The 24,120-nt window shown below is 39.8% G+C and overlaps 1 protein-coding gene across 2 annotated transcripts in view; it reads right to left on the reverse strand.

The window, feature by feature from the left end:
• ZSWIM8 (zinc finger SWIM-type containing 8) overlaps window positions 1-17,777 on the reverse strand; it is a 56,754-nt gene extending 38,977 nt beyond the window's left edge. For both annotated transcript variants that reach the window (XM_082286271.1, XM_082286270.1), the window contains exon 1: window positions 16,721-17,777. In XM_082286271.1, coding sequence (XP_082142397.1) covers window positions 16,721-16,898 — 178 coding nt within the window. In that variant the 5' untranslated portion in view covers window positions 16,899-17,777. The remainder of the gene's footprint in view (window positions 1-16,720) is intronic.
• Window positions 17,778-24,120: the final 6,343 nt, after the last annotated feature.

Here is a 24,120-nt window from a genome sequence, read left to right on the forward strand (position 1 = left end):
ACAAAGTAATACAACTACAAACAGAACAAGAAGATAAAGAAAATTAAGTGAATCACCTCGGATATCAAAAGCTAAAGTGCAAGAACAGTAAAACTAAGAGGAAATACGCAGAATTCAGTCTTGACCAGTGAGGGAGGTAGGTGGGGGATGTTACAAAACCTGTTTTGCAAATCTCATTTTAAAAATAGTAAATAATACAGTGCTTTTTACAGGATGTAGAAAGACAAAACTGTTACTGTAGAATGCACTTACAGCATTTTTGCTTGTTTTATTTAAGTGCCCCTTTATTTAAATGCCCCTTGGCTTAAGTCAGTGATACATTGTCTCTCTGATATCCCTTAAAACCAAAATGTGCTGAGAATTCTCAAACAGGCAAGCAGAGGAAGTATTGCATTTAATCATAACATACCTAAATCAACTCTTTAAAAATATTTGTTTTCTTACTGTTTTCTGTACATTTCCTTCTAAAATTCTGCTGTTAGTTTCAGTTTATTCTCTTGTTCTTTTTTTTCTTTCTAGAAATTTATTCTCAGAGTTGATGTCTTTAAGAAGTATGTCCCAAAGAAATATAGTCCTTCAGAGCTCAAACTTGGCAAGTAATATCAGAAAACTTCACCTTTGTCTTGAACACTGTAATAGTTGAATGTGAATGCTGTGAACATACTTTAAAAACAGTTTCCCTAAGTAAACATTGCAAAATTAAACATAAGCCTTCTAATCAAAAATGTACTTGTTATTTGAAATAAATTATATTCAAGGCATTTAGGCCATTGCTCATACTTCTTCTTCTTCCATTTTACCATATAATCAATATCTTATAAAAAGCAACATGTCTATTAAAAATAAACAAAATCCATCTCTGAACTGAGGATAAGACACGTGGTATGTAACAGAAGCATTTTGCAAAAGTCTGAAAACAAGATACTTTCTCGTCCTTTAAAAGTATTTCTCATGCAAAGCTCCATCCACAAGGCACATGAATTTTAGTTCCCGATTCAAAGAGGTGTTAATTAAGAGCAGAACTGATTCAATGGCTCACAGATACACCACCATCAGCTGGTTTTCTATGACACTAACATTTTGCCCGGGTAAGTCCCAGCCCTACAAAGTCAACAAAAAGGGACCATCAGAAGTGTTGAACTAATATCCTTGCAGCCTACATAAGCAGTAAAGGGTCACAAGACACATTTGTGTCTGCTTGCCGCTCTGCGGCTTTCAAGCACAGACTTGTGAGATGAGTAGTGAACCTTTACTTTACAATTTCCCAAATTTCAGGCAACATTATAAAAAACAGAGCCCGTCTAGAATGCACTAGTACATAATACATAGAGATGATGGAATATTAAGAGCATCTTTGAACAGTCTTGGGATTACAATCTCGGAAGTAAATCAGACTAAGTACAACTAAATTAAGCTTCATGGTCCAGTCACTAACAGGATAGCAATGTTTTCAACGAGGTACAGAAAAAGTTCTCCACCTAAGTGGAAGAGATTTCTCAGCTACTCTGTGCCTGTAAGACTTGGAACATATGAAGTACTGGACCACAACCACCAAGCTCTAGACGAAAACTAAATACTTAACATAAAAACGCAACTGAAATAGCTAACATAAATTTAAACATACAAAAGAAAGAGAGGCAACACACAAGCACTTAAAACAATTGAAGTATTTACCTTTAAACATCCATACCAAAATGGGTCAAAGGTAGGGGAGAGAGGATTTGGAATAAAAGAGCGCAACTAAATTGAACAGCATGAGAAACTTCCATTGCAAAGGCTCACAGATGAACTTCTGGAGCAGCTCTGAAGCTCCATCCTACAGCAAAAGAAAGATTAACAACACATATGCTGAGAGTAGACCATCCACTAATGCACATTAGATAAAAGAAGAACCTCACTCAAGATGCCCTCTTTCAGGCCTGTATTCAGGTACTTACAATTAGGGATTAATTTCCCTTCAAAAGATCATCAATCTCTCAGCTGCAGATGATCTCTTCAAATCACACAGCTGGTCTCAGTGGCGTTCAAGTGAACAGTTGCACACATCACAGACCACTTCAGCTCAACTGGAGCTCCTGGGTGTTCTTATGGCAGTCCAGCAGACACAAGAACTGAGCAGACACCAAGAACAGGCACCACTTTCTTGCCCCAAATACCACACAAGGGAAGAAAACCAACAGGCAAGCCGAGGGGGGAAGACCCTGAAGCTGAACCTAGACCCTCCTACATCAGAACCTGGCAGCTGAATGGACACAGGGAGCTGCATCTGCACCCAGTCACAGTCTAGCTTGACCATATGCAGAGTGAAGCATCTGAAAACCAGACGACACGATGCAATATTCAAATACTGACAGCTGTCTTCAATTAGCTGTCTTCAATTCCCCTGCTTCAGATTAATAATTCCATGCCATTTTATACAAAGGGAAAAACCCACAACGTTACTCATAAAAAAACCCAAGCAAACCACAGTATTGCTAAAAAATAGAAGTTTTTCTTTTACAGGTTAAGCAAACTAATGCGAAGTTACAGGTTCCTGATTCCCCAACTATTTGAGCATCATGAATCTTAAGAAAAGTGACTCTTTTAACTGAAATACTTGTTGTACCAAGTTATAATAAAGTTTCAGCTATTTGTTTCTCAGATATTATCCACTCCAAACCAATTCCCTGCAAAACACTTCAGCATTCACAAAGCCAGCTGCAACAACAAATGGAGAACAACAGCCTTTGGTGGTATTCATCTGAGTTTTTCACACACTGTAACAGATCAAGAGGGTTAGACAAGACAAGAAGAGGGATCAAGTGATGGAGATAGGATGCTACAAATGGTGCTGATTTACTGTTAATCAAGTTTGCTCAGAACACAGACTAGAGGGAATGTTCTGACCTGAGGGCTCCCTTGGTTTTGTTTCCTCTGAATGTTTCTGTACTTTTAAAATATTCACATACTCATGACAAGCAAGCTCAACTAAACAAATGATCTAGCAAAAGCAGCAAGGACAGGACACTGTAATGCAACTCTCAAGTATTTCAGGCAATTAGCCACAGGAAAAACTCTAAAAATACAGTTTTCTCCAAGAGGCTTGTATGGCAGGATGATATTCTCATCATGGAATGAAAGTATTTATACACACACACACACTTTTTTAATAACCAAAAACATATTCCTAGAGAGAACTAAGTGATCAACAAATTAGGAAAATGTTCTAGAGAACAAAGTAAGATTCAGTTTGAATCACAGATACATTAATTTGTTCACAAAAAACCCCCCAAAAACGAACCCAAAAAAAAAAAAAAAAAAAAAAATCAAAACAAAACCAAACTCCACCAAAAAAAAACCAACAACAAACCACAAAAAAACCCCAAACCAACGAAACCACTATCAGGATTATTTGGTTTTATTTTTCTATCCATGCAATTCACTCATTAAATTCGCACATTACGCTTCTTACTGCCTGTAAATAGTGCAGAACCCCCAAGTAAAAATTTGGGGTTTTTTTTAAATTTAGGAACAAATCTGCTTCTCTTATTTGCTTTTATCTTCCTCCTTCTCCATTGCTACTACCCCCGTAAGCTTACTAACAGTACTAAAACCCTAATGGGATCTGTGTTTACAAGACGTTCTCATACCTCTTATTTCTTCAGCGAGAGTTATGCAACTCTATCTGATCACATAAACATTTTGCAGCAGTGAAATGACACTGAAAATTATGTCAATGAGTTGCAAATGCAGAGATATAAGACCAAATTGAAAGCAAAAAAGAATTTGGAGGAGGCCTGCATCAGTCCTAATCCACACAATGACATTTTTATGTACAAAGCAGTTGAAATGATGAATAAGCAACATAATTTTTTCATTAGCATTTACTGGATAAGACTGATGAGATTCATAGCCACAAACCATTAAAAATACAGATCCCAGATGGGCAGATTACAGTCCAGAGTTGGAAACTTCACACTTAACTGACAAACTGCAGCAACTATTACTACACAAATTCCATTACAGCCATCACAACATTTTAAGAATGGCACTTCTTTTTAACCTAATGCAAAAAGGGTCATTTTATCACAGGAGGGTGTCCAATTCACCAACAAAGTCTGTGCCACCTGCAGCAAAAGCCGTAGCAAATTTCATCTGAATTCAATTTCTGAAAACTGCTTAACACTACATCACGAACAGCTCATATGTGTAAGTCTAAATATTTCACGGCTCAAATTATCTTTTGGCTGCTGGATTTTGATTTTCCTTCGAAATAAGAGAAGTGTATTATTTGGCTGATGGCATATGTGCATCTCCTGGCATAATGACTTCCTCCAAGAATAAGATAGTTTAGGAAGCTATAATTAGTTCCTTCTATAAGGCAGGCCTTAATACACATTAAAATATCAGAAAAACAACACTTGTATTTTATTTGCACACAAGCCCTGTAGAATTGCAGAATACAACTGACTGCAGATTTAGAAGGGGTGAGTGGGTGGAGGGTTTTTTCAAGTGTCAGTAGTTTTAAACCTGTTAAGGCTTGCAGTTCCCTTTCTGCACATTTCTGACAAACCCATTTCATGACGGTTTTCTACATTCACTCTCTGGATTCCTACAGAGCTTAAAAAACCCCACAACTGAAAACCAACTGACTTAACTTCACTCTCCTGTGGAGAAATGGCATCACCACTGTGCTATCATCAATCATAGAGACTGCACCTCAAAACAGTTTTTGCTAATGAACCTGAGCACCTAACACAGAAAGAATCCCACACTCAGCACAACTCCTGCTGTTTCAATATTAGACTGAGTTTAAATTATTTTACCTTTATCTTATTATTTTTAAAGTTAATCTTTAACCGTTCCATTGTCATGCCAACTCCTAACACTTTCATGAGATGAAAGAAGCTCTAAAAAAAGAAAGCTGGTGAGGTTTTATAACAGTAAGCGATAACTGACCAGAGAACTAAAACTCAGATGATGCATGATGTGTGTTTAATGTCCAAGATTTCTAGCACATTAAGAATTTAAAGAGGTGCACATCTGAAAACTTTTTCTGCACTCTGAAGGTCAGCTGGCTGAAGAACAGATTTCCCTTCTTCTCTTACAAGAGCTGTCTTCCTTATGTCCTTAAAGCATCATAGCTACAACATTCAGACTATATTAGAAACCAGATCTCTACAAAGAAAACCACTTCAAAAACATCTTCAGAACAACAGTTCAAGGAAAATGTAGAAAGCTACAAGTTACATTTGCTAACAAAGAATACGTTTGATGACGGAGGGGAAAAATCCATTATTTGGTTTCGTGACTTCAGGACAGAAACACCAGCACATTCCTCCATCACTACCTTGAAGTCCTAAGATCCTACTCACCTATGTTCTGCCTAATGGCTCAAGATCTTGTTGCACATGCGTACAACGCACCCGCAGAAAACATCTGCTCTGAGAAAATGTAAGGACTTCTTCAAACACAACTCAAATCTAGATCAGAAAGGAGTTTTTTTCCATTTAACTCTATTGCTAATCCTATGCAATAACTGTGAAAATCTGCACAAGGCTGTGTTGATGAAACTGGAATATTCTGTGGCTTTTTTTCAACTCTCACCTCTTCTAACATGACTTGAGATCCCAAAACTGTGATACCAGTATTAGTCAGGTAATGCAGCATTCAAAACTTGACAACCTCCTCTGGAAACCCAGACAAGAAAATTCTTAATTCAAACCTTTCCATTTCCTTCCCTAAAAAAAATTAATTCATTTCATAAAAAGAGCAGCCTGGGCAAGCAACCGACAGCTGTTAGAAATCCTAAAATAAACAGCAGATTTTTGTAAAGCAAGACAGACAGTGCTACAAAACACTGCATTCATGCCAGTGCTGGCCAAGGTTTCATGACAAATAGGGCAGCTTGCATTCAAAATAACTCTACAGTTGATGAAGCAGATTAGCTTCAGGCAAGTCATTTCCCCTGCACTGTTACTCCTTCCTCTCTCACCCCATGCAGAAAGCATTCTGCACAACCAGGATTGTGCATTCAGAGCAGACATCAAACAGCTCCTGCCTCCTGAATGTAAGGCTCAGTATTACCAGTTATTCCCATTCCTGCCCCACACAAGCTGTTTTAAAAGCTCAGAATTCAAAATTATCTCCAGTGGCCTATGACAAAAAAAAGCAACAAAGACCAACAGGGACCAAATATTTTTCTGAATGTAGATGATGGAACACAAATAAATCAAAAGTCTGACTTTACCACAGCTGAGAATCAATCTCTATCAAGAAGCATCAATATGTTTTCAGACACAAAAGGAAGTCATACAAAACACCACGCAACTTTACTATTTCTTGTGCTGCTCTCTACCATTAGTAACCATCCTTAAGTATAACACGCAAAATTAATCTCTAACCAGTTTTTCTCATGTGTCTAAATAAATCCCAGAACAGTATTACTTGGCCTCCAAACAAATGCACTGGCAAACACTGAAGAGCTGCACTTACTGAATGTATCAGCATGACATGAGGCCAATTTTTGGCAGGCTGATGGGAAAGTTATTGTCTGAAAGGAATAGATAAAGGATCAGGCAGGGCAGTCTCACCTCTAGAGTTAAAAAAAAAAAATAAACATCTATCAGGAACTAAAAGAAGGTATCACCTCTTAATATCACCAACTGGAACCATAAGAGGTTTAAATATTTCATAAATGCAAGTCAAAAGAAGTTAGATACCTAAATGCTTTTTAAAAAAATCTTACCTGACTCCTTTCTCTCTCCTCTGGTTTTGTAAAAATCTCCCCAAATCTAACCTCAGGTCTATGGCTTTATGGAAAGTTACACAGCTCAGTCAGCAACATCCTTCAATTCCAGGTTCTCTCACCACACGTGCAGCAGAGCATTCCCCAGCTAGCCTGAACCCCACTACCAAACACAGACTTCCAAAGGTGGCAGTACCTAGCCTGCCTTAAGCTCTCAGCCCCCAGTAATTACATTTTCTCTTACTCAAGGTAAAGCAACCATCTGATCATTTGTTAATAACCTACAGCTGAAGAAATTCCCTCTTCTAAGGAGATAAACTCCTTTCCATTTTCCTCACATTACCTGCAGGGAGAACAAAATGGGCAAAACAAAACTGGGTACAAAGGCACATATGAAGCAAGCAGGCGTCTGCAGAATGTTTACAGAGGAGGGGTTAGTTACAAGCATGTCTATTATTTTCAGTGCACAAAAATAATACCAAAAGCATCCCTGGAAAACTGTGAAGCACTGATTAACTGCAGCCCATTGCACGAATTTGAATAGGCAAGTGAATAATATCTCCCAAGATTTCTCCAACATCACAAGACCGAAGCAAAGTCAACCATCTTCTGAAAATGTCCACAGAACACAGTTCCTGTTCACTACTGGACAGGCAAAACTAACTCCCTGTTCTTGGGAAGGATAAGCAGCTTAGCTGACCCCATGCACCACTGCTTTAAATGCAAGCAAGTATTCAATGAAACTTTTAGACATTCTAGGTCAAATACAACTACACCTTCTCTGCAAGACATGCATAAAAGGCCTAAGTTACAAATATTTTCACCTGGAGCTCTGGTAAACAAATTTACCAGCTATATTTCTTTTTCCCTCCCAGCATTCGCTGACCTAAATATGAGGTAAGAAATGGAATTACATGCAATATGCAACAGGAACTGTGAAGAGCTCAGGAGAATTACTAAATTATGCCCTATAGACTTCACAAATGAACTAGCTTCTCAGAAAAAATGGTGATTTCATTTGTACACCTACTAATTACATATTATCTGCAGGACTACCATGAAGCTTAAATGTCAAACCCTTACCAAGTATTTTTACATCAGCAATCATTCCCTAAAAGCATGGAACTTGGGCATTCAAGCCATGATCGAGCTATTTAATTAGCCTCTAACACGGATTAACAAGACTTCATGTTGGTACACTCTCCAAAGGATGAGACAGATGTGATTTTACCACATAAGAATACCAGTATAGAGATACTAAAAAGAAAATAAAAATACTAAAGAATAAGTCTCAAGAATCACAACTGGTGATACACAAAGTCAGGCAAATATGAGCATATATGGAGAACAGTAAACCTGAAACAAGACATGGACAGGTTCCATAAGGCCATAAAATACCCAATATTCACAGGTTCAGAAATTTCTCTGTACTTAACAAAGAATCTTGTTTTGTCACACACATTGACAAAATGCCATCAAGAATGGCTCTAATGCACATAGGCATTATTTTAATGAATATCTCTAAGAAACAGTCTAGATGGTATCTTGACTACTTTTATTTTAAGGTTGACTCACTTTTTCTTTCGTTCTGACTGGGGAGACATGCTCAAAGCAGCATCTTTAGAGATCTCAAGTCTAACGAACAGAAAAGCCACAATTAACTTTTTCCAATAGTTTATCTGCAGGGGTGTTGGGGGGGGGGGGGAGGAACAATATTAATTGCATTTTAAAATTGCATTAGTGTTTTCATGTTCAGGTGTCCATCAATGAATTATTCATGTTTACCAGTATTTCTGGATAGCAAAGAGTGATGACCATCTGCTTAAATTTTTCATCTTAGAACAGAGGAAGAAGCCAGAATCAGTGGCCCAGGTGTTCACCTGCCCACTGCTGCAATAAGTCACCATGTAAATGTCTTAACTTGGGAGAAAAATGTACCCCTGGATGCCTCCCTGTAAAGACTCACTGCTTGCAGGCAAATTCTGGGTAATATTTCTTTTATCACACTACCTATTTCTATTTTTGTAAAAAAAGGTGGACTTCTTTTTTTACATTGTTTTTGGTCTCTGAGGTCCCTTTTGTTCATTTTCTCAACTATATTCTCCCTTCCAGCACCCAGCTTTTCTCCCACAAAGGGGCAGGATTTCTTCTGAGCACAGATATTCTTCTTCCTCACTCCATCTTATCAATTTATCCTTTCCATTTCTTTTACATGACAATTTTTATCCCAGAAAAAGAAAAAGAAGCTTGAAAGCCCTACTATATGTCTCACAATCACAAGATAAACCTAGCAGACAAAAGAAAGGCAAAAAAAGTCACTTAGACATCAAGAAGTAATACTCAGGTCCCCCTGCTTGCAGCAGCTGAATGAGAATGTTAAGAATTTGATTAAAGACACTACTCCTGCAATCTTTTCAGGTTTCCTCCTATAGAATGTCTTACCTTCCAATTTTTTTCCTCACACCAGCAGAGATTTAGGTAAATATAGAAAAATCAACACACAGCTTTTTCCAGCTTAAACACGTTCAGCTTCTGTCTAATTGATACTGGTAAATACTAACATCTTCATTTTTCTTAAATTTTTTTTGTTCCAGCAATCTAGAAACACTAATAGTGATTCATCACAGAAGGCATTTTTTATTAAAACCAGGTACTTTTCACAGCATCACTTTTCTCAAAATACACAATTCCAGAAGAATTTAATTAATAGGTATATTGCAACCTGAGAGAGCTCCTTTGTCTCACTCTTTTCAAAAACAATATGTTTCCAGCTGTATGGAAGCAAATACAGATGAACTAAAAATAATCAAAACAGCAAAGTTTCCACAAATCTTGCTGATAATGCTTAAAGCACGTGAAGAAATGTACTCAAAGACATCACTTTCAGTCCTTTCTGTTAAAAATGCTACACAACTACCCACAGCCTTGCCAGAAATAAAGAAACAAAGAAGAAAAGATGCATCAAAGAACACACAAACTATGAGAAGAATGAGAATCGTCTGATTGGTAATCTTACACTTACTGCTTGAGACTACACAGCTTCAAAGGAGGCAATTTAGAAATGTGTGATATATTATTTTGAAATTTGAATCAGTATTTCAAGTATTTTGTTCATTACAGACCACTGCTCTTTAATGTTAAAAAAAATAAAATTCTAAATGTAATATTTTAGCTAGTTGACACATATGTGCTTTGAATTTTACATTTGGAGGGTTTAGAAGGATGTTACAAAACAGAAGGAGGAAGGAAAGGGCTTAATACAGATAAAGTACATTAAAATAAAGTTGAAAAAACTTATAGCTGTGACACTATTTTATATTAGTCTTTTAACTACTTTACAGTCTTACACTTAGATAGCTGATACATAAAGTCGTTGGTCTAAAAGCAATGAAATTTTAAAGACATTATTCAACTTTAAGAACTAAAGAATAAATAGGTTTTGACTTTCGTAAATGTTTCTTATTAAACAAACAAAAGCTTGCAAATCAATTATCGATAGTCTAAATAGACAAATATTTACTCCAGAAGTTCATTAAAGTATGCAAACATCTTTTGAAACGGTACATTCCTTTTTTTCCTCTGGAACAAAGTACTGTATATTACCTAGGACACAAAACACTTAAGAGGAGATGCTCTTTGCTCCCGGTTTATAACTGGCATAAGAGACACTCTTCAAATCACTGATGTCCTTTTCTGTTCCCTCAAAGGTATTGCTGGGGAAGGAAGAGAAGAGGGTTTTGTGTGTTTGTTCAAGAGACTGCAAAACAGAGACTGACTTCAGAGAGGGGAAAAAAGAGGCCTGGCCACAAGTCAACATGTGAGTTTTACTCCCACAACTCATATGCTGAATGATTTTTACTTTGGGTATATTAATACCTCTAAACAGACTTTCCTAAGTTTGATCAGTTGACTTCTCATTTCTTCCTTTCTCATTATAGAAATATAGACTGTACAAAAGGTGCTATTTTTCTGCATATAGGTTATGCTATGGATTGGTTGCTGTTCCTCAAACTGAAGTGGAACTCCAAAATTGTAGACTTGCATATTAAATCACACTTAACTGGTGGGTCTTCAAACATACAGATCACTTCACTACACCATGACTAGAAGCAACACCAAACCAGAGCAAGAGGAGCACAGATTGTACAAGAGCCCACCACAATTCATGAAGCCAGGAGTACACCTCCACCTATTGAACAAGCCTCCCTGGCTTCTTGAAACTTCCCATCACTTTGTGAACTCAGCAACTCAGGGAAAAAGAATCCCTAACAGGGAGATGGGGAGATAAAGAAAGGGATAGGAAACAAAGGCAGAGCACAATTCAGAGCCTAGGATCAAATCTGAACCCTTATCCTTGCTCCCCCAGAGGTAAACATGCCATGGAAAAGAATAACCCCAGAAGCTTCAGTAAGCCTGAACTGCAAACAGAGCCTCTGTGATCTCTGGTCATTCAGCAACACGGGGATCTCCACAAGGTGAACAGAAAGAGAAAATAAACACAAAAAGAAAAATCCATGGAAGCCAGGAAGAAAGATGAGTAGAAAGATGAGACAAAAGAAAATGAAACATTTCCCCATAGAAAGGCAAGACATTAAAACAGGAAAAGAATGTGAAAGACTTTTTGGGAGGGGAAAAGAAAACTAAAGGAAAAGGCAAAAAAACCATAGGAGAGATAAAACTGGAGTGGCAAATTAAAATCTCAGTAGTAAAGAAGTATCTTTTCCTGATAGCTTCTTTATGTGGTTTCTTCAGTACTCTTTTCTGAAGAGAGGGATACACACATTCCATTATCTCAGAAAGGCACAGGAAAATGCAAATGAAGAGACCTATGAGTGAGGATCATTCTCAGTTTGTCCTTCTTCCAAAAGACAGAGGTATTAATGCATTGTGAAACCACCTTTTTGTTTAGGAAAACTTACAGACAGCTTCTGAAGTCTGCATCCCAGGCCTGAAACTGTGCACTTAATCATGCCCATCAGTCTTGACAAACCACTGTCTATGGAGCTTCTCTGAACCCATGTCCCCTCTATACCTTGTATTTATTACAAGGCAGTAAGTCCGTTCCTCAACCTGAAGTTTTGCTTCTGCTCCGTAGCAAATCAACAACATCACCAGCTATTGATTGATTAGAGTACAAAACCAGGTGAAATTCATTTACTAAGGTGAGAAAATACAGAGAAACCTATCTTCTGCTAGCACCTAAGCCCTAACTTTCACGTTACCTTTACTCTTTGGACAGCTGATCCCTGCTTATTTCATAACCATTTGTATCTTCTCATCAACATTTATATCTTTAGAATTCTGTTGCTTCTATAAAGAAACTCACTAGGGAGCCATATAACGCCTTTGCTCATCAGTTACTGTTTTAGCATTTTACTAATGAAGTTGGATATACTATAACAGATATATTTGAGCTAGAACAGATTGTCATGTGTTGTAATAAATTAGAAAACACAACAAACAAGACATACTACACCTGTACCTCCCAGAAGTGCGAGTTTACTACATAATCTTCCCCTTAATAGCAGAGGCAGAAATAAAGTAGGAAAAGAAAAAAAATCAGTCGTAATACCCAGTAATGGCTGGTAACAAAACAGCAGCAAACTACAGTCTCCATCTCCAGCTTCACTAGGCTCAAAGAGTGGACACACTCTGGGATGATACCAGCATTCTTCTCTGAAAAGACCAAGAGTCTGAAGAGCACAGTATTAATTTAAAAGAGACTAAATATTCCTCCTGCTGTTTTCTCAAGTTACTGTTTGAACAAGGGTTAACTTTAATTTCTTAGTTACTAGCATTCCTGAGGAAGAAGCAGTGCTCTCTATGCCATTTATTCTTTTCCTGTATAAATTAATGAAAATCAGTCACTGTCATTTTACCAGTATAGACAATGCTCAGGCTTTGATCTCTAAACTGATCATATCTTCACCTCAGGCTCTGCATATTCTCTGCCAATGATTTTCTCTATACAGCTCATACTTTTGAGACACTGTGCCCAAAACTTCACATTGTGGGTGCTCCTAAGTTTGAAAGAACAAAGACTGTCTGGGGCTGAATAATAAGAATATTTTCTAAGAGGGCACTACCTGCATCAATTCTTAGTCAGGTCTGACGGGGTTTTGCAATACAGTATACAATAGTTCAAGCTTACAGTAAAGGAAAGAAAAAAAGTCAAGTTTGCCCACTAGCTGCCTACTGAAAACAGATTCAACACAACTCATCAGCACACTTCCAACCAAATCCACTGTGAATGAATAAATATAAAATGAATAAATATATTGTGAAAGCATTACTTAACAATCCTACAGTATTAATGGCAGCTTCTTATGTGTTTGGTAAATATTTATGCTTCAGAAACTGCGAAACAAAGAACTAAGGGTGGGAAAGAGCTTAGCAGCTTTCAGGAAGAAACAAAGCCACAGTGGGTTTGAAGAGATAATGAGTGTACTTTAACATTTATTCTTAAAAATTCTATCACAAAAATACTTATGTGAAGATAACAGATAATAAAACGTTTGCAGAGAGACTACACTTACTCCAATTACCAATGAAAACCACAACTGCTTTAAAAAACGAGAAGGGCATGAGAGGATCATAATGGTTCCTGGGAAAAAAAAGACTGCCCAGAAAAGCAGAGAAAAGGCAAGTGGGTGCATTAGTTAGTAGATAGGTAACAAAGTGGTGGACTGTAATGTGATATGTAAGAAAAAGAGTTGGAGTTATAAACCAACTCTAAGAACCAGATAGTTCTGAACACACTGCAAGGACATTGTATTTCAAAACATCCGTTCACCTTAACTTCAGAGCAGAATCCTCTACTTGAGCACTGAAAGCCTCTAATCAATGATGTATACAGGTAATGAATGGCCAAATACCAGTTAGAAGCATTACACCACTCAAAATTAAAAACACAAGGGGTAAAGCAAGCAATCAAGGCAGTCTAACAAGAGAACAAGGCATTCCTAAAACAAACACTCCAAATCACGACAGGACTCCCGGTACTCCCAAAACTGACATGTTTCCTCCAGGATTTCAGTGCAGGTGACTCCGTGGAGATGGGAGAGTAGTTTCAAAATCTAAGGGCATCTATGAAGTGGACACAATGCATTCCTTCTTCACATTAACAATTCTATGTTTAAGGAGAAAATTCCTTCGTAGAGTGTAATATAGGAAGACTATAAGAAGACTAATAACAGAAATTAAATGAGAGAAAAAACATAGCAATTACAATTCTATTTTTCTGATGTAGCTACTCAAGATACCTGATTTTATAAAGAAATCAGTTCCAATGATTATATTAGAGAAACTCAAACATTTCTCTCCCTCTTCCATCATTTTTTTAGCAAACCAATGGGGTGGTTCACAAACAAGTGAATAACTCATCTTTTTGGCAATCCTCTGCAGTGAATACTCTGTGTATTTGCAACAAGCTGTCCCAAGCCTTATTGTTAAATTTCCAGTAAGCATGACAGTAATATTAAAAATACCCAAGAAGAAAATAAAAACTTGCAAAAAGTAAGAAAGCCATAACTGGTGTGTGTGCAGGTTGTTTGTTTGTTTGTTTAAGAGCCAGAGAACAGCACTTCCGTCAGTCTCAGGGGGATTCTCTTTGAACCAACTAATGAAGAACTAGACACTTAGAAGGCCAAACTGAAAACAATTGAAAAAGCTAGAAATTCTTTCTATTACATAACTTGTCTGGCTAATTCCACACCAAAACACAGGCTGAGCTCCAAACTGGAGAAAAAGACTAACAGAATATAGTACCTCTTGTTTTCTCTTAGCACTTAACAGAAGAACCTAGTGTCTAACCTCATCTTTTGTTTGCACAGGCAACAGGACACAACAAAATGGCAAACTGTGGGAATAAAAACACACAGCTCAATTTTGAACTACCACATTTGAAATTACTCACTACAAGCTACCACCTCAGGACCCAGCAAGTTCTGAATACAAACTGTGTTTTCTGACTTAAAAACACTGTCAAGAAGAGGTATTAAAAATAATAAAATTGGTACAGGAGTTCTGAAATCCAAGGAGATTTGAGACAATGACAGATCTCAATCAGACCAGACTTACTGGCAACACACTGTGTACAGTAAAGTACCTGCAAGTGTTCCATAATGGTAGTATCATATGATTTCATAGTGTGAATAAATAATTATTTAGGCCACAAATCCACATTCACATTCTTCTCAAAATAACTCTGACCAGAGCCTGGGAATTTCCAGCAAGGGCCTTAAAGGAGGCAACAGTATCCTTTCAAAATGTCCCTCCTGTTTTAAGTAAGACTCTCATACAAAGGAATGAGGTGTCTCTACAAATAAAGCCTGAAATATATGAACCAAGGCCAAGCAATAAAAGCCTTGCCTATGCAAGTCTGCAGAACCCAGAACAGCATCTCACTTTGGCGTAAATAATTACAATTATCACAAAAATGTTAGCTATTGTTGTGATATGTTAGCTCTGTTTTACACATCAGAAAAGAGCCTGAAGATTGCAAATACACACAATCTACTGAAGTAGCTTTTCCTTTCAATGCAACAAGTGGATGACAGCAGAGAGAGCAACTGCTGCTTGATTTAATTCGGTCAGGAGAGCTCAAGGAACTAGGTCAAGACCCAGAAGAACATGCACTCATACACTGAACCAGTGGACAAAATTTGGCTAAAAGCATCTCAAAATTGAAAAAAAGAATCACCTCTGCAAATATCAGTCTGACTTGCAGAGCCATACAAACCAATCCCATACACCTTTGCCAAACTAGAGATGTCTTTATTTCCACACCAGTATGTAAACAAAATACTACATATATATATATATGTATACATGTATATACGCTTTGCCCTATGCACAATGCTTATTTTTACATTTCAGGATTCACAGCTTTTAAAAATGCCAACACAGTTCCCCTTCTTTACAGTAGCAGAATTTAAAACTTCATCTGCTCTGGAAAGCCTATGGTTAATGCAAAGTGTACTTTCTGGTACTAAACCAGTGAAAACTGAACACTTGTCCATAGCACAACATGGCCAGATTCCAACTCAATTCAATATAAATTGCATTCTCTGATCATGTAAGGCCAATATTCAGAAGAGAACAAAGTTTTGCGGTTCCAGGTAGGGAGATATCAATGAGGCAGGTGATGGTTACAAAGATCAGCAATAACAGGAAAAGTACTGACACTGGCCTGAAGAAACAGGAGATAAAAGGAAAAGTAGAAAGAGCTTGTGTAATTTCTGTTAACTATGTATCTGGCTCTGCTTAGTGCAAACATCACCTGAATTCCAGGTTCACAATGCAGTAGAATATCAAGTTTTCTTAAAAAGGAAAAAAAAAAAAATCACGCAAAGAGCTAATAAGTATATGTTAATTACAAATAGAAATTACTATCAGCAGAAAGGAAATAAAACAACTCTTGAAGCAGGCACACTGTTGTTAGCCGACTTCTTTGTGACAGTGTTAAGGCCCTCGTGCTACACTATTCCAAAAGAAAGAGCTAATTTAAAAGAAAAACGAAAAATGCCAAGAATCAGACAAGGAAAATGGACTGCTCTATACAATGACGGCTTACATGGCTTTACACGAGTAGCTTTACAGAAGTTACAAAAACCTCTATGAAATCTTAGTGTACTTCGATCACAGCATGTGGGGAACCTATGCAGTTATTCCCAGCCAAGTCTGCAGTTTGTTTATATAAAACGGTTTTCAGATTTCCAAGAGCAATCCCACACAATCTACTCAGAAGAGCAGCACCACAATACCACGAGTGCATGCAGATGAAAACTCACCTGAAAGACAGCTCTGTCTTAAGAACGCCAGTGAACTTACAGTTTCAATCTTTGGTCAAACATTATCCCGACAATGAATCCTACATAGGAATTCTCTCTGCTGCTCTGACTTTCCCTCTGCAGACCTCCTCACCTACCATCCCCCTTGCCCCACAACTTCCACGAATCCAAAGAGCATCCCAATGAAACCGGGTGACCTCACCTTTCATTTTGACAGTGGGGGAATTGGGTCCAGCCGATTGCTTCCTCCATCCTCTCCAGTTCTGGCAAAGGCTCTCTGCCTCAGAGATGAAGGAACAAAGAGAGTCTTCTTCAAAGCGATCGGAGTCTTCAAATGAAAACCTCTCCCCGTCCTCCCACTCTGCGAACATGAGTTCCATCACATCCGACAGGCGACGTGGGGGAAAAGAAGAAAGACAGGAACAGCACTGCTCACTTTTAACAGGCGAATGGACTTGAGGGCTCTTGCAATACTTAAAATCTCGGGTTTGATTTGATCCCCATACTACAGTACCAGGAAAAAACAAAGTCAGCGCTGCCTGAGGTGGGAGAAGCAGGAAATAACTAAGGGGCAGCTCGTAAAAATTCCATGGGGGCGGAAAAAAAAGTTGTTTAAAAAGTTAAAAAATGCTTATGTCCACAGAATGTACTTGAGGCGGAGGGGGCCGGTTAGTCCATGAGAGCTGCCTCCAGGCGGGACAGGTGCCTGCCGGGCACACGGAGGGTCCGAAGGCTCCCGGCGCTGCAGGACGAGGGAAGGGGCCGGCTTCCTCCACCGGGGCTCCCGCGGGGGGACCGCCGGTGTCTGTGCGCAGGGCCGGGTCTCCCTGAGGTTGTGCTTGTCTCACTCCCGGCGCAGGAACCGAGGGGAGAGCGGGCAGGGGCACCGGCGGGGGCTGGGGAGGAACAACTTCCCTCCCGCTCGCGGGGGCTTAAAAACGGCCCGGTGAGGCCGGAGGGCCAGCGGAGGGGCGGCGCGACCTCCCGGCTGCTCGTCACGGGCACCGGCACTAGCAGCGGCGCGGGTGGGCAGGCAGGCGGCGGCTCCGGCCTCACGGGGGCGCGGGCGGCGGCCGGCGGGGAGCGCCCGGCGCTGGTCAGGCGGGCAGGGCGGGGGCAGCCCGTCGCCGCTCCGGTCGCGGTGGCCCCGCGGTGTCTCTATGAGCCCATGACCGGCGGGCCCCGCTGAACGCCCCCGAGCCCGGCGCGGCCCCGGCGGTTCGCGGCCCCGGCGGGTCCCGTCCCTGCCCGGCGCGGGCACCAAGATGGCTCCGCGCTTCCCAGCTTCACCTGCGACACCCCCCGCCAGCTGAGCGCCGCTTCCGCCGCCGCGCTTCCGGCTTCCGCCGCGCGGGGCATGCCGGGCGGGGCTGCCGGTCCCAGCCCGGCACCGCGAATGCGGGAGAAGGAGCCCCGGTGGCCCCAGGGATGGGCCGCCGAGCTCGGCTGGCGCCTGCCTGCCCCTGCACACCCAGCGGCTCGCTTGGAGCGCCTGTAATAAAACAAAAGTCTGTGTATTGTGCCCGCCTGCACCGCCAAAGGCAGCGGGAGAGCGCTAGCTGTGCTAAAATCCGGGGGTTACCCCGGAACGCACCGAAGATGAGTTGCATGAGGTAGAAATCACTCAGCTGTGATTATCTGATTGGAAATGAAAAAAATATTTGAGTTCTCAGTAACATTTTCTATTAGAAGAAAAACAGCAGGAAAGGAGACCGAGGGGGGAAAAGGAAGTGAAGTGAGGGGACCGCGGCTCGATAAGTCCTGTTCAAGTGCAGGGACTGCTTTCCTCCGGCCGAGAAATCCCCTCGCTCTCTCAACAGGGGCCGAAGGGAAGGAGGGGTCTGAGGAGCTGCTCGCGTCTGAACAACCCCAAAATTCAAAGAGAGGAAATAACTCACGTGCCAGGTCCATGAGGAATTGCATAGGTTAGGTAAGGTCTTCCTATCCTGCCCATTCTAAAAGCAGCAGATGTGAGGTTCTTTTTTTTTTTTTTTTTTCTGTAATTCTCTTTCTTGGCGATCTAGTTCATTGCTTCATTGTGAGAGTTGAGTAGTAAAATACCAAAGAGTAAGTTCTCTCTTTAAGCTGAGTACATGTCAGCCAAACAGCTGGGCCTACAACTCCCTCCCCGTGTTTGTACAGAGAGGAAAAGCAGATGACAGGGAGGGGAAAAAAGCTAGGGAAAAAAGAATGACATACTAAGAAATGGTAAATGTAGAGCTGAGAGAAACTGAAATGCATTTGGGAACACCCACTATCTCCCTCGTCATACTATAGTCCTTGATCCAAAAAAATTCTATTAATTGGTGAGCCCTCATAGAGGGTCCTAAGTGATGCACCTTGGATCTTAAAGGAAACTTCCTACATGGTTTGTCCTTACAAAGGTAATGCTTCCCCATTTAAGATTTTGAACACGAAGGTGCATTACTGCAGCATCCATCAGCTATAAAAGCTATGGTTACTTGTTGAAATGTCAGATCCTTCAGTGCTACCAAGACAGACATCCCACAGGTGCACTGGGCAGGGAGGCAAGACACCGGGCGAGCCAGCTACAAGGCAATGTGCTGCAGCACAGCATGCCAAGTTCTGGCTCATGTGCTGCCTAATCCTACCCAAAAGTTGTCCTGTGCTGATGCCTGACCCGATCAAATCTGTACTGCCAAATAACCTGTTAGTGCACCACACCAGCAGTAATTCGGGAGAGAGACACACCTGCCTGATAATGGGAGCTCTGGTGGGTTACATCAATAGCACTCTGAGTCAAGGGCATTGCAGAAAATCCCTGCCATGTGAGAAAGCAAAGATATGCAAAGGCATTGCAATACTTTGTGCAGTGTTGCATTAAAGAAGGATTTCACCTTAGGAAAGGTGTTTCCCTTATGAGAAAAAGGTATTTAGACGATTGTAGGAATTTCAAAGAATGAAAATATACAGCTGAAATTTTGGAGAGCATTTTGATGGGGAAAAGGAGATTATTAAAAAAAAATAAAAAACAAATGTGTTGTGTCTGAGGAGTGAAGAGGTACCAGGTGAAATTCAGCACCCTGACTCAGATTGTCGCACTTGAAATGACAGAAGTGGGCAGGGAAACACGGTGATGCCATAAGGCTGGTGCTGCTCACCAATATCTTTTGACAACATTATGTGCAACACAGCACTGTTAGATTTTACCTAAATCCAGTAGAGAATACACATTACATCAAGAAAGGGTAGAGGAGAGGAGGAATATTAGACAGTCCTAATTATAAGGGGGCTTCAGTACATTACGTTTGATTCCATTAAATTGTAACAATCCTCACTCCCTTTCCTCCTTCTTCCAGGTTTGGGATACCACAAGTTATGGAGATTTCCAAAGAAATCTTGCTTTCCCTTTCTTAAACATCACAGGCTGAAAGCATGGAAGAGGTGATGAAAAGAATGAGGCAAGCAAAGCAGAGTACACATTTGCACTTTTATCTTAAAGTGCATTTCAAGACACTGTTAAAATGTGTCTTCTGGCTTGTGCAGACCAGGCCTGGGTGTGTTGTTGCCTTGGCCAACATGAGGGAGTGCCAGGTGTGAGTGCTTCGCTTCTCCTTGTCCTCATGGCTTGGAAAGGCACACAAGTTCATAAACACTCATCCATTTTTTTTCCAGCCGGCTTATTGCATGAGACAGGCATGTATTTTCCCTTGTGGATCTTCCAACAGACAAAAACTAGGGACTGTGAAAAATAATATCTGACAATTTCAGCAGTGTTCTGCTAGGAAGAAAGAAATTCAGTAAGAAATCCTGCAGAAACTACAAGGTTGCCAATAAGATGTTTTCTCACTTACAGGGATGTACTTTTCTTTTCCTTTCTCTCTTATTTCAGAAAAAGGAAATTGCTGTTCAGAATTCCTCTGCCTCCGTTGTAGACAATTTTAAGAATGCAGCATTCCATATGAGAGAGACACATATGAGTGCACACACATACCCTAAAGCAGAATTGCAACATTTACATTCGTTTCCTGTCTTAAGATCTCACTGGGGACTAAAAATCAGTGAGAGTCTGCATTGCACCCCAGAAGTGTCTGCTTTTCACTGGTGAGTCATGTGCTACTCTACAAGTCATATCCAGCATGGTTTTTATTTCTGATTGCGTGGAAAGTAAAACACATCCTTGCTATGGTTTGAATCTAATACAGACTCAATAACAAAATACAGCACTCTGGGGATTTTCACTGCTAGTGCAGTGGGACCCAGCTGTTCAGCTCCATTCTGACTCAACAAAGATTTCATTGTCTCTTTGCATGCGATAATGCACTCAGAAATGACAAGCAAAGGCAAATTCTTTAAAGTACACATATGGCTTTGTGTCTAAGTAATATATTGGATGTGCAGAATAATAGTTTCTTGTGCTCTGGAACTATGGCATTATGGCAAACTGCCAAAAGTTCCCATTCCTCCTAGATGATCACTGTTTCATGCTATACTGATCACTTAATTAATAACTAGTAATAATTAATACAGATATTAAACATCTACACAGACATAACATCCAGCCACCATTATTTATTTCAGAACACTAGACCTGTACAAGAGATGGAGCAAAGATCTGCTTTAGCACAAAAGGGACAGCACACAGCTCATTGCTCCTTGCTCTTCTTCTTACTAGGCAAATGGCTGTGCAAGATGCATAGAGCTTTTCCAGACAATGCATACTGGGAAGCTGAAAGCAGAGCTGTCCTGAGGAATCACAAGCTGAATTTCCCCCATTTGGATCAAGCATTTTCTGGTGTTTGACTAATCCTTTCCACAGAAGACTTTGAAATTATGTTGTCCAAGGTTCTGTCTCTGGGATCTTAAAGAATATGAACATGTGCCTGATTAAAGCCATATTCAAAACTGAATTCACCATTTGTGAGATAAGTGACTGGTACGTACATACATACATGGAAAATAGAGTCAGTAGGGGAACATTTTGCAACAGCTGTTAAAATTACTGTTATACAGCAGGAGACAACAGTTATGGCTAAGACCTCATGTATGAACATAACTGCTACTCTTCAGAAAGATAAGATGGCATTTACAGATAATATTGCCTGCAAGGATTACTGAGCATATGTTGTCTGGCATTTTGTATTTCACAGGATACAAGTATATTTTCCTCTTCCTTTCACACTAACCTGCAGGAGCATTTGTTTTTTGGTTTTTTTTCACACTTTCTTCTGCCATTACCAAAGCTGACAGTCTGGCAGGGTCTAATGTGCACTATACATTCACAGATAAGAGCACCAAGCTAAAGGGAACTGAGGGGAAAGAAAACAATTGTTACACTGCAAGTTCTCTTTTTTTGCAGTCAATATCACATTTGGACATTTCCTCAGCTATGTGAAAAGATTGTGAAGGCAGTGTAATATCTTTCTCCTTTGTCTAGAGAGCAGGTCAGATACATCATTTATGTAAACTCAGCAATTGATAACTCAGTTTGTCTAGAGAGTGTATTGCCCTAACTAGCAATGTTATACACTTGTTCCTTGTCCTTCCTAAGTACTACCAAGAAGCCTCTTTTGATGCAGGCAAAACATAGGTTCCTTGGCTCATTTTCAGTTCACCAAACAATAATCAAGGAAAATTGCTAAATGTGACATTCCTTCTCTAGCAATCTACAGTTTTAGAAATCAAAAATGGTAATTAAAAATAACAAGTGCTGCTGACCCTTAACACACCTTTTCTGCAGAAGACAGGCTTCTGTATTTGTTTTTGGAGGTACAGTTAGCTAGTAAGTAAAGGATAACTGTTAGGGAATATAGGAAGCCCACTTGTTCATGTCAAGGCCAACATACACTGCTCTGCAACATAGACAAGCAGATCCTGGCTAACTGAAGTAATGCTCTGCTGTATTTACATGCTTCTCACATCTTCAGGAGCCAAAGCCTTCCCCATGCTATTGAACCTGCTCCTTCAGATGAAACTGGCCATAGCAAAATTTGTACTATAGCTGCTTCTTAGCAGTAAAGTCTTTCAAAATATAAATAACAGGTACATTAGTACTTAAATATAGGGATAAAAGATTACTAAAAAAAGGTGATTCTAAAATGCAAGGACAACAGTGTACCATATTATGGACAGTAAAACGGTATGCATTCTCCACAGCCTTTCCCTAGAAAAATAATCTAACCATGGAGTTAGGGAGATGAAGGGTTTTATTTTTAAAATTGAATTCATGCTACCTCTCTTCAGATCCGAATGGGAAGTTCAATTGTCAATTAAGCTGTCAATCCAACATAAGGTTCTCTCTTACAAATAGTGTGGTTGCTACAACCATGCAGCAATGTTCCATTTAAGAAAACACACCTTGACAAGTTTTGTGCTCATGAGTGTGGATAAGGGTCAGTGCTGTTCCAGTTACATGTTTAACTGGCCTCTTGTGTAAGAAAGAGGAGACGCTAACAAAGATATTATGCATTTCATGATGACTGAAAATTACCTGGACTGCTAGATACAGAGATAACACTTCAGTCACTTTTCTTTTTCTGTAATAAGTGAGGGGAAAAAAAAAATTCCCTAGACCTACTGACTTGAGCAAGTAGGATTTATTGCAGAGTGCTCTGTAAAACAAACCAGTCAAGACTTAAAGTTATCTGAATGCTTATTGGTAACAAGTGTTCACCTATTTCACCTGCAGATCCCATATCTCTGGTGTATTCAGGAGACAAGCTCCTTTACAAGACTTAGGGATTTCCAGATTAAATCAGTTGCTTCTATTTTCATCTCTCTTCTCTAGGCAGGTGACCAACCTTTAGCAGGTACTGACAGCTGGTTGTTTTGTGCACTGCCTCAAAGGCTACCAGCTTTTTTAGTCAGATCTTCATTTTCAGCCATATTCCTGCAAAATGCTGTGACAAGATCCTATAAAACTCACTATCCAAAACTTTAATGCATTTCCCAAGATATTTCACATGTCTTCTTGGGGGAAGGTAACTAGATTTGTGTAATTCTATCATCACATTTAGTGGTAAATCTAGCAAACTATATTTATTTAGAATGGTTAAATGTAATAGTAGTAGGAGTTTATTGAGTAGTGGCACGTTCTTTGCTTATTTATTCAGGAATCTTGTGTGTGGACACTCCTGACTCTTCTAAACAGTGGCATCTGATTCAAATAGAATCAAATAGATGCATCACCCCTAAATGTCAACCATGGAGTTGCATCAGTTTAACCAAATTGTTAAACCCATGTAACTGCGAAGACAAGCCTTGCAGGAAAATAAAGATTTCTCAAGTGTAAATCAACATAGCTGTGGCTTAAACATGTGGAGAGTTAAAAGGGTTTCTGTTGAGACTTCAGCATAATTGTGCTGAATAACAGAATCTGCTTCTTAGTCTTGCAAGAGGTAGCAAAATGGTAAACCTGAAGCAAAGGAGCTTTCCTCTGGTATGTTTGGTTACTGGTTCTAGAATCCCACAATCAGAGGTTATAATCCTGCTTTACCTCCAGCAAGTCTGTACGTGTGAGTGGGGAGGGGGGAAAAGAGTAAGGAACGAACCTTTAGAAGCACATTATCTTCTTTTCATACAGCTTTGGTTTAAGCAGAGCAGATTAGTTAAATTGCAAAGCCAAGGGTTTTGTTGTTGTTT

The sequence above is a fragment of the Coloeus monedula genome, assembly GCF_965178545.1.
Source record: "Coloeus monedula genome assembly, chromosome: 8".
NCBI classification, from domain to species: domain Eukaryota; kingdom Metazoa; phylum Chordata; class Aves; order Passeriformes; family Corvidae; genus Coloeus; species Coloeus monedula.